The sequence below is a fragment of the Ochotona curzoniae genome, unplaced genomic scaffold, assembly GCF_017591425.1.
Source record: "Ochotona curzoniae isolate NIBS_2020 unplaced genomic scaffold, NIBS_Ocur_1.0 scaffold_3835, whole genome shotgun sequence".
NCBI classification, from domain to species: domain Eukaryota; kingdom Metazoa; phylum Chordata; class Mammalia; order Lagomorpha; family Ochotonidae; genus Ochotona; species Ochotona curzoniae.
This window is the reverse complement of record NW_024467114.1, coordinates 30,633,849-30,651,113: the sequence shown is the minus strand read 5'-3', so window position 1 is coordinate 30,651,113 and position 17,265 is coordinate 30,633,849. Positions and strand designations below refer to the sequence as shown.

General features: G+C 44.8%; 1 protein-coding gene and 1 pseudogene across 2 annotated transcripts in view; both read left to right on the top strand.

The window, feature by feature from the left end:
- The window catches only part of ABCB5 (ATP binding cassette subfamily B member 5), a 78,490-nt gene that overhangs the window by 13,930 nt on the left and 47,295 nt on the right, over positions 1 to 17,265 (top strand). Inside the window, exons 7-13 of one of the 2 annotated variants that reach the window (XM_040964815.1) lie at positions 2,962 to 3,086; positions 3,167 to 3,344; positions 5,111 to 5,224; positions 6,198 to 6,308; positions 11,416 to 11,541; positions 12,752 to 12,955; positions 16,469 to 16,639. In XM_040964815.1, the coding sequence (XP_040820749.1) occupies positions 2,962 to 3,086; positions 3,167 to 3,344; positions 5,111 to 5,224; positions 6,198 to 6,308; positions 11,416 to 11,541; positions 12,752 to 12,955; positions 16,469 to 16,639 (1,029 nt within the window). The remainder of the gene's footprint in view (positions 1 to 2,961; positions 3,087 to 3,166; positions 3,345 to 5,110; positions 5,225 to 6,197; positions 6,309 to 11,415; positions 11,542 to 12,751; positions 12,956 to 16,468; positions 16,640 to 17,265) is intronic. The other variant, XM_040964814.1, reaches the window with a different exon arrangement.
- On the top strand, positions 6,825 to 7,933 carry LOC121145574 (annotated as a pseudogene).

Genomic DNA, 17,265 nt, shown 5'->3' with positions numbered 1-17,265 from the left:
TTTGTATTTTTCTAAGGTTTTGGATATATTGAAAATGTCTGCCAGTGACTGCTTTTACATGCTGCAATTTTTCCAACCAAATTATGAATTTGCATTTTAAATTACACATTAGCTTTGTTCCATGCTGTGAGTATACCATTCTGTATTAACCTTACTTACCCACTGGTTTGAACCCAATACTCTCTGTGAAATCCAAAAGCAACCAATATCCCTTCAAATCAAATTTTGGCAATTTCATCTCCTTGCTTAGAGACACATTGTTTCTGATTTTGTAATACTAATTGTCTTTCAAACATATATAAACTTTTAATTATTTAAAAGGCAAAGAGGCAGAGAAACAGAGAGATCTAATAAAGATTTTACATCTAGTCATTTCCTTTCCAAAGCCTGGAGCCAAAAGCTCAGCTCAGGTCTCCCTCAAGGGTGTCAGGTGCACCAGCGGTCACCTGCTTCTTCCCAGGTGCATACCAGCGGGAAGCTGTTTCCAAAGCAAACAGGGACTTGAAACAGGGACTTGAAACAAGCAGCGGGATCCTCCCCAATGGGGTCTTATCCACAGCACCAAAATCCAGTCCCTTACTTTTTTCTTTATAGAAATAGAATCCATAAAACTCAGAGTTGATGTACCATCAGTATTCAATCCCCACCAAACAAGAACTTTTGGCAATTTTTTTTTTTTAAATCAGCAGCCTGGGTATTCAGACAATGCATTTTTCTTTACTCTGACTTGCAGAATTCCAGTCCCTCTGTCTCTCCTTCTCTGACTTTCCAATAAAAATAAATAAATCTTTAAAGGTAAATAAATAAAACTAAATTAATAAATAAAATCTGTATTCCCTAACTATTCAGAATGAGAATCTCTCAGAAGGAAGATAAGCCATGTGTGTCTTTCACTCCAGAGCCCTGACTGTCCCAGGCAGGAGAGCGAACCAGGGATCCTAGGGGACAGCAGTAAGGAGTCAGTTCTTCCACTAACTCAGTTCTTCCACCGAGTTAAAGGACCATGAGGAGGAAGCAAGCAGAATCCACACTACTCCAAATGACCAGTGGCCGGGGTACAGACCCTCCAGTGCCCTGCTGTCTGGCAGTCACTTATTTTAAGGTGTATTATTTTTATTTTAAAGGCAGAGTTTTGGAGAGAAGCAAAGAGAGTATCTGTCATCGGCTGGCTCATTCCCCAAATGGCCACAAGCCATCTTGAAGCAAGGAGCCAGGAGCTTCCTCCAGGTCTCCCATGTGAGTGCAGGGGCCCAAGGACCTGAGCCATCCTCTGCTGCTTTCCATGCTTATAAACAGAGAACTGCACTGGAAATGTAGCAGCTAGAACTCGAATTGGTATCCAAATGGGATGCCAGTTTCTTGCACTAAGCTTAGCCTGCTATGCCAAAGGTCAGACCTGGCAGGCATTTATTAAGTATTCTCTATGTATAAGACTTTGTGACAGATGGTTTTTTCCAGTAAGAATGAATTTTTTTTAAGATTATATAAAATGGAGTTAAAAGATAATTTTCTAGAGGCTGGCAGTTTGTAGCATTGTAAGTGAAGCCTCTCCCTGCAGCACTGGCATCCCAGATGGGAACTAGTTTGTGTCCTGATTGCTCTAATTCCCTTCCAGCTCCAGAAGAAACTCCTGGTTCCTGGCATCAGATAGACTCAGCTCTGGCCATTGCAGCCATTTCGGGAGTAAAGCAGTGGATGCAAACTCTCCTGTTTCTGTAAACTCACCCTTCCAATAAAAATACAGAAATGGGGGGGGAGGGGATGATGTTTGTTTTTATGTCAGAAAATTTCAAAGGTCATGTATTGTTTTTGAGAATATGCACTTTCTAGGAACTTTTCAAATACTCATGTCACACAGCCCTATGCAGGCAGGATCCTGTTTGCCTGTTCACCCTCTGGAAGCCTTGCTCTGTGCATGACAATCAGATCAAGTCAAAGAGGCTCTACCATCTCCAGAGGGCATCCAACTAAGTATGGTGCCTCATGGGGCTGGCACCATGGCACAGCCTGTGAATCCTCACTCTGGGACACCAGCATCCCATATGGGCACCAGTTCAAGTCCCGGTTGCTCCACTTCTCATCTAGTTTCCTGCTAATGGCCTGAGAAGGCAACAGAGAAAGACTCAAAACCTTGAGTCTCTGCACCCCTGTGGCAGACCTGGAAAAAGCTCCGGGCTTCAGACCAGCCCAGCTCCAGCCATTGCGATCATTTAGGGAATGAACAAGAGGATGGAAGATCTTTCTCTGTGTGTCTCTTTTCTCTGTAAATTGGCCTTTCAACTAAAGACATTTTTTTTTAAAAAAGTGCACCAAAAATCTCTCTCCAAATCAAGGCTTATCCAATTGTGCCAAAGTAAAAACCCATTTTTAGTAGACTTTTTAAAAAGCCCTTAAGTAGGGCCCAGCTCAGTAGCCGAGTGGCTAAAGTCCTCACCCTGCACATGCCAGAATCCCATATTAGTACCAGTTCTAATCCCACTAAGGGAAGCTTAGTGGCCACGCTTCCCATCCAGCTTCCTACGTCTGGCCTGAGAAAGCAGTCAAGAATAGTCCAAAGCCTTGGGAGCCTGCACCCACATGGGAGACCTGGAAGAGGCTCCTGGTTCCTGGCTTCGAATTGGCTTAGCTCTGGCCACTGCAGCCACTTAGGAAGTGAACCAGCAGACGGAAAATCTTTCTCTCTGTCTCTCGTCCTCTCTGTATATTTGACTTTCCAATTAATATTTGTTAAAAATAAATAAATTTAAAAAACCTTAAGTAGCAAATAAATAGAATGTTTAAAGCAAAATGAAAAAGAATATAAAGAAAAAACAATGAAGGAGTATAGTAGAAGAAAATGGAGTTGGGGATTTTGATGCTGGGCAACCTTGGGCTAACTGCATGCTCTAGGAATGCAATTCTTTGTCCCTTGTCACTGCCTCCGTCATTCTTTGATAAACTGTGGACATGACTTTATTACAGATAGTCATCTCACTGACCAGCAAAGAATTACGGGCCTATTCCAAAGCCGGGGCTGTGGCAGAAGAAGTCTTGTCCTCAATTCAAACGGTGATAGCCTTTGGAGCACAGGAGAAAGAAATTCAAAGGTCTGATCCCTTCATTACAGTGGAATACACTTGTTTTCATCTCCGCCTTGGGATGTTTCATTGTCTTTTACTTCTACCAGGTATACCAAGAACCTCAGAGATGCAAAGGATGTTGGCATCAAAAAGGCCATAGCTTCTAAACTGTCTCTCGGGGCAGTGTACTTCTTCATGAACGGAACTTACGGACTCGCCTTCTGGTATGGAACCTCCCTGATCCTCAGCGGAGAACCGGGTTATACCATCGGCACCGTTCTTGCGGTAAGTCTTGATTGAGAGCAGAGATCTCTGGCCTAGACCACCTGCTGTTCCCTAGCGTGGAGTCAGAACTCCTCCGGAAGCAACAATGAGTATACACAGGTGAATAGCTTCCGTCCACAGATATTTGTTTCCATCCACTGATTGGTATCTACTTTTAAGTTATAATTATGAATTGACAGGATTACTCATCCAGCGTGCTTTAGAATCCTTGTTAACCAAGCAGTATGCTTTTGCGAGAGTCATGACTGAATTCCCTACTGTAGACTCAGAGCTTTTTTAATCCAACAGTTAAAATTCCTACTCTCTGGAAACACATTCACCTCCATCTGTGTTCAGATAAAGTGAGTCTCGACAGCCATCTTGCTTAATGTGAATTGAACTCACCTGCCCTCCTCCACCTGTCCAGCATGCCAATGTAAAGTCTTATATACCTCTAGGAGTTACATATTCAGTTATCATTTATTCAGGGCCATCCTTCTTAATATTAACAACAAATAGGTCATTTTGAGATGAAGAAATGTGAGCTAACCTGATTGTCTCTAACAACTTCAGTTAGTGTTTGGCCTTCCCAATGCGATGCACCTTCTCTTCTTTCAACTGCATGGTTCCCTTTTTAAAGAAAGATTGATTTGTTTATATATTCATTAATCTCTTCACTTGAAAGGCAAAGTGACAGAAAGAGAGCGATACCAAGAAAAAGAGATTTGGGAGTGAATTCACTCCCCAAATAAGGCCACAAAATCCAAGACTGGGCCAGAACAAACACAGAAAATAGGAACTCAATCCAGATCCCTGACATGGCCAGGAATCCAGGTACTTAAGCCATCAACTGCTGCTTCCACACATAGGGAGCTGGGATAGAAACAAAGCAACCAGGAAGAGAATGGCGCACCAGGATGGGAGGCCAGTGTTACCCGAGGTGGCTTCACCTGCGGCACCCAGAACACAGTCCCGAAGTACCCCTCTTGAATTCAAGATGTTCACAGTTAAGGCTTGAAACTTTTCATTAAGTTGATATAAAGCAAAAAGTAAACATAAAGAATTTTGGGTCGGGCTCAGTACGTTAGCCTAGCAGCTAAAGTCCTCGCCTTGCACATATCAGTATCCCATATTAGTACTGGTTCTAATCTTGGCAGTCCTGCTTCCCATCCAGCTCCCTGCTGTGGCCTGGGAGGGCAGGTGAGGACAGCCCAAAGCCTTGGGACCCTGCACCTGCATGGGAGACCCAGAGGAGGCTCTGGGCTCCTGGCTTCAGATTGGCTTAGCTCCAGCCATTGCGGCTACTTGGGGAGTGAATTATCAGACAGAAGATCTTCCTTTCTGTCTTTCCTCCTCTCTGAATATCTGACTTTGCAATAAAAATAAATAAATCTTTTTTAAAAAGAATTTGAGGTTAATCCTTGCTCCATGATTTATTTCTGTTTTTAGTATCCTCATCTTAGCAGGCAACAACCACAAGAGTACAGATGATAAACAGCTATTCCACATTAGGAAAAAAATAATTATTTGGACAATAAGTTCTTATTTTTATTTCTTTCAGTATTAATTACTCAAATAGCTCTCTGTGAGCCTAAACAAAGTATATAAGAGCAGTCTTCAGAAAGCTTATGAAACATACATATTATGAACAAAAAATGTATAGATTTTAAACAATGTGTGCACCAGAATGGTCTTAGCATGAACTTTTACAAGGGCCCTGGTCCTTCACACTGCTGTCTTTTCTCACGCAGGTGCAAGGCGGTAACTCTTGCTTTCCGTCCCTGCAGGTTTTCTTCAGCGTCATCCACAGCAGTTACTGCATAGGAGCAGCCGCCCCTCACTTTGAAACCTTCACGGTAGCCCGAGGAGCAGCCTTCACCGTCTTCCAGCTGATTGATAAGGTACTGCTTGGAAGCCCAACAAAGTCATGTCACTAAAACAACAGGATAGGCAAAGTTCCATGTCGGCTAGGGCAAGAAGGTCTGCTCTTGGGCCGGGGTGGTCACCCGTTTTTGATAATAAGGAAGCATATTTGGGAGATCTACTATTTCTTTTTTTTTTTTAAGATTTATTTTTATTATTTTTTTATTGGAAAGGCAGATATACAGAGAGGAGAGACAGAGAGGAAGATCTTCCGTCCGATGATTCACTCCCCAAGTGAGCACAACGGCCGATGCTATGCCGATCTGAAGCCAGGAGCCTCTTCCAGGGTCTCCCACGCGGGTGCAGGGTCCCAAAGCTTTGGGCCGTCCTCGTCTGCTTTCCCAGGCCACAAGCAGGGAGCTGGATGGGAAGTGGAGCTGCCAGGATAGAAGCGGCGCCCATATGGGATCCTGGGCGTGCAAGGCGAGGACCTTAACCACTGCGCCACCATGCCGGGCCCTACTATTTCTTTTTATATAAAGATTTATTTATCTACTTTGAAAGCATTAGAGAAAGAGGGAGAGAGAGACAGAGTCTTCATCCATTGGTTTACTCCCCAGGTGGCTTACAATGTCAAGGACTGGGCAAGGAGCCAGGAAATTCTTCCAGGTCTCTCATGTGATTGCAGGGGACCAAGCACTTGGGCAATCCTCTGTTGCTTTCCCAGGCTGTTAACCGGGAGGTGGATCAGAAGCAGAGCAACTGGGACTCAAACCAATGTCCCTGTGGGATGCTGGCATTATAGGCAGTGTCTAAACAGGCTCTGCAGGATCACTTTTAACTGCTTTTATGAGGGGTTATACCCCTTGAAACCTTCATGACTAAGCCAATACACTTCTATTGTAGAAAGAAAACTGTGGCTAAAAAAAAAAAGAAGAAGAAAAGGAAAAGGGAAAACTATTTTTAGAATTAAGTCTTTGAAGATTTATAACATGCTTCTTATTTTTTAAGAAACCCAGTATAGATAACTTCTCAACAACCGGATATAAACCTGACTGCATAGAAGGCACTGTGGAATTTAAAAACGTCTCTTTCCATTACCCCTCAAGACCATCTGTTAAGGTAGGTTAAAACTATCGGTCTTTTTTTTTTTTTTTGGATACTGTCTTCAATTGGCTAAACTTTTATGAGATTACTTGCTATTTTTTGATGAAGATTTTGATGACTTTGTGTAGAAATTTCAATAGAGAAGTTGATCCTAGATATGTAATTCTGAAACACCCCGTTAGATTCTGCAGCCTCTTCCCTGGATTCAAAGCACTAAGGCATGGTCACCTCCCAGGAACAACTCCTGGGACTTGGAAGCACACCAAATACCTTGGATTCCTGGCGCCACCTAAGGGTGGTCTCTGGATGCTACCCCACTGAAAACGGGCAATTCCTAACTCTGTTTTCTGACTTTCCCTTTCCCAGGACCTTTGCTGTCTTTGTGCCTCGCACACACACAGTACATCCGTGTTCAACAAACACACAAACACACATGAAAGGCACACACGCGGGGGACACTGGGCGGCCCGGACCGGGCGGGTTCCCACCCCGGGGTCTACAGAGGAACCGACCAGAAGTCATCCCACTGCAATGGAGCACTGCAGCCCCAACCCCCGGGCTGCCCCGTGGCGCCTGGGGTGGTGCTGGAGGTGCTGGTGGCCGCCACGACCTGCTCGCGGGAGCTAGGGGACCCTGACTGTGCCCTCCTGCAGATGTCCTCACTGGCCCCCCACTGCGGAGGAAGGGGACACTGCTGCCCGGTCCAGCCGAGGAGGAGCCGGACATAGCTGGCCTGAGAGAGGAGATCGAGAAGGAGGACGAGGAGGAAAGAGTCTCATCCTGGAAGACAAGAGGGAAAAGAAAAGAGCAGAGAGGTTGACCATGCAAGTCTCTTGCTTACAGAGAGAGCCATTTACAATTGCAAAGGGAAAGGGACAGAAACTGTGAAATTGAAAGGATACACTTCTTCCTGAGTAAGAAGGAAACAGATGACCTTAGAAATCTTCACAAACTACTTTAGACCGGGCACAGTGTCCTCATTAAAGAAGAGTGTGGGTCAGTGCAGTAGCTTTCCATTTGAAAAAGGAAATGCCCAGTATAAAAAAGAAGGAAGAAATCGGGTGTAAACTTTGAACTAGTGAAGAGGATCTTGAATTTCCTGAGGGATTCAAAGCCTTCTGGCAAACCACTACCCAAGTGTTACAAAGACTTCTAGCCAAGGCAGTGAGAAGGAACACAAACGTTCTGAAACGGCAAAGAAAGCCAAACAGACCGAATATCCTGAGATTCTGTCAGGTGAACCTGGTAGTAATGAAGATGAGAAACAAGGAAGAATCCCCGGAGGAGGGAGATAAGGCAGAGGAGCCGCCAAAACCAGACAATCAGATCAGGACCTGAACAGAAAGCTGCAGCCAACAGTTAAATATCTGTAAGACGTGCAGGTGTTACGCACACAGCAGCACCACCACGAAGAACCTAAACGGTTCCAAGAAAGAAAGGAACCCTTAATTTTAAAAAAAAATGGAAGAAACAACCTACAGATGAAGAGTTAAAGGAAATAATAAAGAAATTGTTGGCCAATGCTAACTTGGAGAAAGTCACAATGAAGCAAATCTATTAAGAGTTATATGAACATTATCCTGCTTATGACTTAACCGAAAGATTTTATAACAACAACTGTTAATGAACTCATTTCTTGAGATTGTGACAGAGGAAGAGGGAGATTTATACCATTATAACCAGTCAGGAGAATGTAACTCCTTTTCTAAATCCTTGTTAAGTACTGTTGGCAGAACTAAACTGCTGACCTTTCACTGTCTTGAGTGCTACGTAAAATTGAATTTGCAGTTTTAAATTGCATTTCCATGCAGGTTTTAGTTTAAACTCTTGCGTGGCAGTACTTGTTCCTTGCTTCTACAGTTGTATTTTGCACATTTTTTATTTCTTTATTTAAGGTCATAGATTCGTGTGGTTTGCAGTGCACTTAATATTAGCTTGCTTAAGACCTTTTTCTTTTAACTAAATCGAACAAAACTATCATTGGCATTTGTACACAGACTGTCGCAGTATTTAGTACGTGAAATATTTTGAATACGCGTCTGTTCTGTCAGAGGGAAAGCTCACTGATGGTTTGGATCGTAGAACAGAAACCACGGTTGTCCAGAGAACTAAACTGGAACTTCTCTGCATGTACATATATGTCAAATTGTCAGCATGACAGAAGTTATCTTTGTATCTTTAAAAACCAATTTGCTGTGCCTGGTACAGTGGTCTAGCAGCTAAAGTCCTCGCCTTGAATGCACCAGGATCCCATATGGGCGCTGGTTCTACTCCTGGTGGTCCCAATTCTCATCCTGTTCCTGCTTGTGGCCTGAGAAAGCAGTCAAGTATGGCCCAAAGCCTTGGGATCCTGAACCCGCGTGGGAGACCCGGAAGAGGCTCCTGGCTTTTAGTTTCGAATCGGCACAGCAACGGCCATTGCAGTCACTTGGGGAGTGAACCAACGGACAGAAGATCTTCCTCTCTGTCTCTCCTCTGTATATCTGACTTTGCAATAAAAATAAAATAAATTTTAAAAACTTTTTGTTGTATCCAGTGTTTTAATATTTTTTGTGTGTGAAGATCAATTTTTAAACTCCTGTGGGTAGGTGTCTTTCCACTTACAAACCATGAACAGTCAGTGAAGCCGGCAGTGTGAGTGAGCAGTGAAGTCAGAACACAGAGACCAGGCACTGGAGGACCCTGCTCTCCTGGCCCGCCTTTAGCGCACTCAGTGTGGAGTTTCACTGCTGAGGCTGCACAAATGGTTGTTGACACATTTTCTATTAAAGACACACCAAAAAAACATCAAAATTTCCAAAACTTTTGGAAAGAAGTTACATATAAGCACATTTGACTTACTAGTAAATGAATCAATTTTTAATAACTGCTTTGCCCATAAAAAATGTGAATATTTATAGAAAACTTGGACTGTTGTCGTAAGTATGACAGAAGTACCAGATGTAGTGCCAGGATTGATACACGGAAGTAGATTTCTCCGACAAAGTGTTTCTCAGAAATAATAATATGCCAATGGGCCCGGCGCGGTGGCGCAAGTGGTTAAAGGTCCTCGCCTTGCACGCCCGGGATCCCATATGGGCGCCGGTTCTAATCCCGGCAGCCCCGCTTCCCTTCCAGCTCCCTGCCTGTGGCCTGGGAAAGCAGTCGAGGACAGCCCAAAGCTTTGGGATCCTGCACCCGCGTGGGAGACCCAGAAGAGGCTCCTGGCTTCGGATCGGCATAGTATCGACCCGTTGCGCTCACTTGGGGAGTGAATCATCGGATGGAAGATCTTCCTCTCTGTCTCTCCTCTCTGTATATCCGCCTTTCCAATGAAAAAAATAATAAAAATAAATCTTTAAAAAAAAAAAAATAATAATAATATGCCAATCAGCAGATGGAACACTCTAGAATGAGGCCCATTTTACCTTTGTCTTAATCACTTCATTAAACTTCTGAATTTAAACTAAACCATGCTGCTATAACAAATCAGTTGATGTGCCCATCTTTGCCTCATGGAAACTGATTTTGAACGTAAACTGGTGTTTTCACAAGTTTGACTTGTTTCTCAATAGTTAATATTTTAGGAAATGATATGTTTACTAATAAGGGAATGGAATTATAAGCAACTAAGGGAGACCTAGAAATCAGGTTTGGATTTTAAATATTCTTGCAAACCTTGTGCATAAAAATTACAACTCTCAAAAAGAAAGCACTCACGCACTGCTGTGCAAACTCACACACACGCACATACACGCAGTGTACGCCCTTCTTCCATCATTCAGCCCTGGACATATTCTGATAGATGTCCTGTGAAAAACTGTCTTTTGTCTCCTTGTCCTTTTACGCACGCACTTACTCCCTCCAGAAAAGTAGTTATTGTTAAAGACTGCAAAACAACAACACCTGTTTCATGGGGGGGGGGGGGATATAATTTTAAGGGTCATCAATCAAATTACTAGTGTCACCAGCTTTTAATGTACAGATGCTCCTATTTCCTTACTTTCCCCTGACTAAATTTTTACTCAAAATTTTCTTTTCAACTCTTTTGGGGAAAAAAAATTATCATCAATTGCCATTATCAGAAAAATGTGGCCTCCTACCAAAATTTTATGAACTTCGAATATTTCTAGCTTCACTTCTAAATACATGTAGTTGGCATCTAGATAGACAACTCTATTGCACAGTGAAGTGTCTTTTGAGATCTTAAAAAAAAAAAAAAAAAGATTCTGAACTTCTGAAACCTAACCCTTTGTGTTAAGCTAAAGAATGCATTTGTTAAGGGTCTCCCCCCACCTCTCCACCCCCAGTTTAAACAAATAAAACTCCGATTCTTCCAAGGAATGGGCAGAAAGGAGTAAAAGTGCTGGTGGGAGATGACGTGGTCCTGAATTTCTCACCTGCTTTAGAGAATGCTCGCTGCTTGGCTCTTTGAAGGTTCTGCAAGTGGCTGTTTAGAGGGTTGATTCCTTTACAAACGGTGAGATCAAAGGGATAGAATGCAAGAGGAGCCGCCTTTGTTTAGGGTTGAACCCAAAGTCAGAGAGGTGAGAGAGTCTCCACGGGGTGGCTGATTGTCACTCGGGTAATTAGCGGGAGGCTCCACTTCCCAGCCAGGTGCCTGGGACTCTAGCTGGAAGTTAACTCCCCAACACAGGAAAATGCTCCCCTTATGTTGAAAATCCCTTTGACAGTCACCATTGGAGAAGGGAGATTTCCCAGGGCGACGTCCCGGCTGGGTGAGAAGCTAAGAAGTCTTGTAACAAAGTCAAGTGTGTTCTGTGGAGGAGCCTGCTTGAGCAGCCCCCACACAAAGCTGTCTGACAATATTTTATTCTGTTGTTACCAACTGGAAGACGAAACGAACGTGATAGCCATGAAATTATTGTCAAGCATGTTAACTGGAAATACAGTTTGTCATAGCTGGTAATGTTCCCTGAGTACTCTTAGCATTCCTCCCCTCTAACCTGGAAACTGGATTTTACCATACTCCCTCACGAATTAGATGGGTTTTCATCATGCATATACCTGGAACATCACAAGACCTAAATACCTCTGTAGAGTTTTCCGGAGACTGAAGTTTGCAATCCCTCCATTGCATAGCCTGCTCTGTCTGCATCCTTTGCCTTCCTGATCCTAACAGGTTCTGAGCGGTCTGAATCTCAAAATCCAACCTGGACAGGTGGTAGCCTTGGTTGGCCCCAGCGGCAGCGGCAAGAGCACAGTGGTCCAACTTCTACAGAGACTGTATGATCCCAGCGATGGTTCCGTAAGTGCAGATGGCAAAACCATGCCTGGTCCGTGGGCAGAGATGGGGAAATACCGCCTGGCACACACAGAGAACCAGCTCTGCGCAGTGGAGCTGGGAGAGGAGCCACCCTATTTCCTGGGGTGCTCACTGCTTCTACAAACCTTTAGACCCTCCCTACCTTGTATCAGGCACTGTTCTGGGTTCTGGGAGTTCCTCAGTGGACAAATTCGATTAAAACATCTCTCCCTTCATGACAGCTAAAAGGCAGAGATAAACGATAAACAGATTACATGAATTATATAGGCTGTTCAAGAGAATGGATGCTTGGGGGGGGAGCACCTCAATTTGGAGCATTCAGTATGGATCAAGAATCAAAGTTTGTCAAAACTTCCTAGAAAGAATGGGGTCTACAGAAAGCCCCCTCACCACTGGACTTTCCTGGGGTGTACATGTTTGTTCTTAATCTTTCTCCACCTGAGGCGTGGCACATAGCATGCGATGACAATATTCACAAATGCAAACGCTCACCTTCAAGCACGTTCAAACGTCTGAAGGGAACTGAGGGGTGGAGACCTTGGTTCTATTTAAACTGCATCCCTCTTCCCTGACCATCCCAGACCCACCCACAGGTCTATCCTGACACTGACCAGACCCTAGATTGGTTGGGTGCTTTTTGTCTGTATCATGTAGCTGCTTTTCTTGTACCCAGGGGGAGAAAAAGAGATGCCACCAGCCTCTGCAGGCGCCACGGTCACCACCCTGGCCTCTTTGACCAGATCACGTCAGGGCAACGGTCATGCACTATCTCCAACAAGTCAGGGGTCAGACAGGATCTAGTACAGAGCCCTGGCTCTTTAATTCAGAGTAACTGGCAAAGGAGCCAGCAGGAAGGCTACACCCTGAAGGAACTTCAAGGCAATACAGGTCTTCAAGTAACAAAACTGATTTGCCACCTGAACCTACATAACCCCATTTCTATCACCTCCAGTTTTAGCACACGCACACGGAATGTGCAGACCTTAGAATAAAGGCATTCCAAGGGCAAGTGGGGAGAGAGGTGATTGGTTCCCACCTCTCAGAAAAAAAAAAAAAAAAGTCCCATCGCTAAGCAAATGTCCCAAATGTCCTAACAAGGAGTAAAACAGTCTTTGATTCCCGGACATGCACTGCTTCTCGGTGTATGTGACACAAATAACCCCACCACGGGGTTCCTGGTTCGGCTTTGCAGATCACGGTGGATGATCAGGACCTGCGAGCCTTGAACGTGCGGTGCTACCGAGAACACGTCGGGGTGGTCAGCCAAGAGCCCGTCCTGTTCGCGACCAGCATCAGCGACAACATCAAGTACGGACGCGACGGAGTGACGGACGAGGAGGTGGAGAGGGCAGCGAAGGAGGCCAACGCTTACGAGTTCATAATGGCGCTTCCTAAGGTGAGCCCAATCAACTGGCGCAGAACAGGGGCGGTGTAGCCAACCTGCTGATCGCCCGGCTCTGGCCGGCTAGATGTGCCTGCCAAAAGTGGGTTTGCAAAAGTGGGTTTGCGAGGCCATCTTGTGGCCGCGAGGGAGAAATGTTACCGTTGCAACCACGGAAGGCATGCAAGTAAAACACGACCTCATGCTTGGAGGGAAATAGACCCCACTAAAACCCGTGGGCCTCTCAGCTCTTAAAGGGCACCTAAGGTGCAGAAAGCGCTGGAAAATCACTCATTTCCTGAAGCGCTAGTTCACGGCGTCACCTGAGATTGCTGTGGGACGCTCCCTCTGAAATGTAAAAGAATGGGAGTTGAAATTGAAATGTGAGCAAGTTTTTCTCATCTTGGAAAAGGCTCACTAACCTAAATATGTATATTTCATAAACTATTCCCCCCCCTTTTTTTCTTTCTTTTGATTTAAACAAATGTTATAAGGCCAGAAAATGCTCTCTCATAATTTAGGGTCCTTCTTATCCCAGTATTTAGGCAAGCAAAATCAGCTAAGGGCAGGAATTGAGTTTTATGAGATTTGGAAAAACACTTTCTTCCTCTTGATTTTTTTTTTTTTTTTTTTTTTTTTTTTGCCTGTTTGAACTATTTTCTTCTCACATCATGCCCAAACCTGTTCGGTTTCCCACTTGGAATTACCGAGTTCCCTGGTGTCTCTTTACCTGTAGGTTCCTTCTTGCTTGTATTAAAAAGACAAAGACACACCCTGCTATAAATCCCATAGTGGATCCTAAAGATATAACCCAAAGAACAAATTAAAAATACTGGCTTATCATGATGAAAACCAAATTCCACAGTCATGATTAACTAGATAGGAGTCAGCATAAAAATAAACTTTCCCAAAGTGCCTGGGTTCAGGTAGATGGAAAATTAGGGAAAGTTGTCTTCAAAAATGAATTCACTGGGGGGAGGGGAGATGTGATGTGATGGCTAATCCTCCCCCTGCAAGCCCGTGCACCACATGTGGGTGCTGGTGTGTCCCGGCTGCTCCACTTCCATGCAGCTCCCTACTTGTGGCCTGGGAAAGCAGTCAAGGATGGCCCAAAGCCTTGGCACCCAAGTAGGACATTCAGAAGAGGATTCTGGCTCCTGGCTTCAGATCAGCCCAGCTCTGGCCCTTGTGGCCGGCCACATGGTGAGTGAGCCAGTGGGTGGAAAATCTTTCTCTCTATATGTCTCCTGTCTGTAAATCTGCCTTTCTGATAAAAATAAATAAATCTTTTAAAAATGAATTCATTACATCACTAGTAGGCAGATCTTTTTTTAAATGAACATGTTAGAATTAGATGAAACCAGCTAGCCATTTGCCCATAAACAGCAAAAACATAAAAAATAAAATAAATAAAACACAGGAAGCATGGGACAAATGTTCCCAAATGTTACCCCAGAGGTAGTGACACCCCAGAATTCTGCAAGGGGAGTCCAGGGGAACTGCACTAGCAGCACTCTGCATGGGAACCGCAGCCTAACTCCCTGAGCTGGGACCAGGCAGAAGACAGCAGGCCTTTGAATCAGCTTGAGCAACTGGGAGGGCAGCCCGGGAGCTGTGGAGCTGAGCTGGAGGGGCGGAAGGCCCCTGTGAGCATCCCACGAAATCCTGTCTGAGGATGAGATCGCCAAGATTTGCCAAGAGTACAGCAGTTACAAAACCTAGTGGGAAAAAAAAAAAAGACTGTGGGAGATGCACTGAGCTCTGCCAGCACTGACAGTGCAGCCCAGCCCCTGGAGAGCGCGTGTGAACACCTCTCTAACACTCCAGGCATGTGGCTAAGACACCCACAACACCACACCTTAGAGGCAGGAGCCACACCCTAGAAGCAGCTCAACTCCAGACCTGCCCTAGCCAAGCCTAAAACCAAGCCAAAACAAGATCCCCAGAGGAGATAGATTTTGGGGATCCGGTCTTGCCAAGCTACAGCTTGGCTGACAAAACTTTCAGCCAAGAATGTATAACTTCAACATGGTCAACCAATGTGGAAACTACCTTCTCTCACAAAAACCACCAATTTTTTTTTTCAGAAGCCAAAATTCAGAGTCTCTCCAAGATAAACACATTATTAATCAGTATGGAATTGATAAAAATGGGAGGGACATTCAAAGCACCAGGAGAGCATGGCCTTACGCAGGAAACGCTGTCCTAAATGTGTGTTAAATGGAGAAATAGACAAACCCACTAGGGTAGGTGACAGAATAAATGGACAGATCTTCAAGAGCAACACCGTCAACCCACCAGATCTAACTGATGGGTAGCGCGTATCTCCCTCCCGGACAGCAGAATCTACTGTTCTCAGGAAAGTTCACTGAGATAAGCAATACCTGAGCCATGCCAAGCGCAAATAAAACAACACCTGAGCAGTTCCGAAGAAAACACAGACCTAGACTCTCTGTCCAGAAAAAAAAATTAAACTAAAAAACCAATATAACACAGAAATCGACTTGGAAAAAGCAACACACATCGGGGAATTAGATGGACACATCTGTAACTCCATGAGGAAGTCGCAAGGCTCATTAACCCTTTTGTACTTGACAAAAGGGAAGACACATTTAACAGCTTTGAGAAAGCAATGCTTCGAGAGAAACATACAGTACTAAATGCTTACTTTTGGAAAAGAAAAAAAAAACTACCATCTTCAAAACAAGTTGGTTTTTTTTTTTAAGATTTTATTTTTATTTATTGAAAAGTCAGATATACAGAGAGGAGGAGAGACAGAGAGGAAGATCTTCCGTCCAATGATTCACTCCCCAAGTGAGCGCAACAGCCGATGCTATGCCGATCCGAGGCCAGGATCCAGGAACTTCTTCCGGGTATCCCACAGGGGTGCAGGGTCCCAAAGCTTTGGGCCATTCTCCACTGCTTTCCCAGGCCACAAGCAGGGAGCGGATGGGAAGTGGAGCTGCCGGGATTAGAACCAGCGCCCATATGGGATCCTGGGCGCGTTCAAGGCGAGGACTTTTGCCGCTAGGCCACGCCGCCGGGCCCCAAGGGTATTCATTTAAATAGTCTTCCCAAACCTTGTATTTCTAGGATTTGACTTTTACATTTAAAGAAAAACAAATCACGTTTACTGATGAATGATTTTATGCTACGAGAATGAAAGCCAGGAACAGGGACTGGTCCTGTGGTAGAATGGAGTAAGCCAACACCTGACATCCCATATGAGTCCCGCCTGCTCTGCTGCTGACCCTGCCAACGTGCCTGGGAAAGCAGTGCATATTAGGATAGCCCTGGTGATTGTGCCCCTACCACCCACCTGGGAGACCCAGATGGGGTTCCTGGCCAAAGGATGGAAGATCTCTGCGTGCCCCATTCTGTAACGCTACCTTTCAAATAAGAAAGTAAATCTTAATAAAGACTCAGAAGTCAGACTAAAGCAGTGACTACATTTCAACTGTTGGCTGTTTCTTGTTCTCATCATCCGATCACACTATCGTTTCTGTGTTTTCTCCTGTTTTTCACCAGAAATTTAATACACTGGTAGGGGAAAAAGGAGCTCAAATGAGCGGAGGGCAGAAACAGAGAATCTCCATTGCCCGCGCTTTAGTTCGAAACCCGAAGATTCTGATCCTGGATGAAGCTACGTCTGCCCTGGATACAGAGAGTGAATCCGTGGTTCAAGCTGCACTGGAGAAGGTAGGCAGACAAAGGCATGTGCAAGCCGCTTGGGTCATGACCATTGTTCTTAAACACAAGACAGTTTGGTGTGTGGTGTGCCTTGTGTGGCGAGTGCAGAGCAAGCAAGCAGGGATGGTTCCAGAAACATGACTTGGTCATGGGAAGAAATACAGTAGTTCTGGCTGAAAACAAGTGTATTGTGAGGCCACCCTGTCAGCAAGCATCCTGCTCAGCCCTCTGTCTGACCAGTGTGCCCTTTCCAACTCCCATTGCCCATTACCCCTACCATCGCCACTGTAGCCACATCCAGCTGGTGCCACATCTGTACTCATCCGTAGGATGCTCAGCTCTGCCCCACTGCCTACTTTTAGGTCATTTTTATCTGATTTCACCACAAATGGACAAGCATTGACCTTAACCATCCCCTCTAACACCCTTAAAACCTCACTCTGACCTTCTGACACGGCAGAGGGCTGTATCTGCTTCCTGGCCCACAGGCCACCGTGTACCAGTACAAAAAGACACTTCATCATGGAGGGGAATTGAGCCGTTTTTTTCATGATTGAGCTCCCTTTTTTAAAATCATGGCCTTCAGAATCCTCAGAAGGCATCATTGACACAGTGTATTTTGCGTTGGCTTAGAA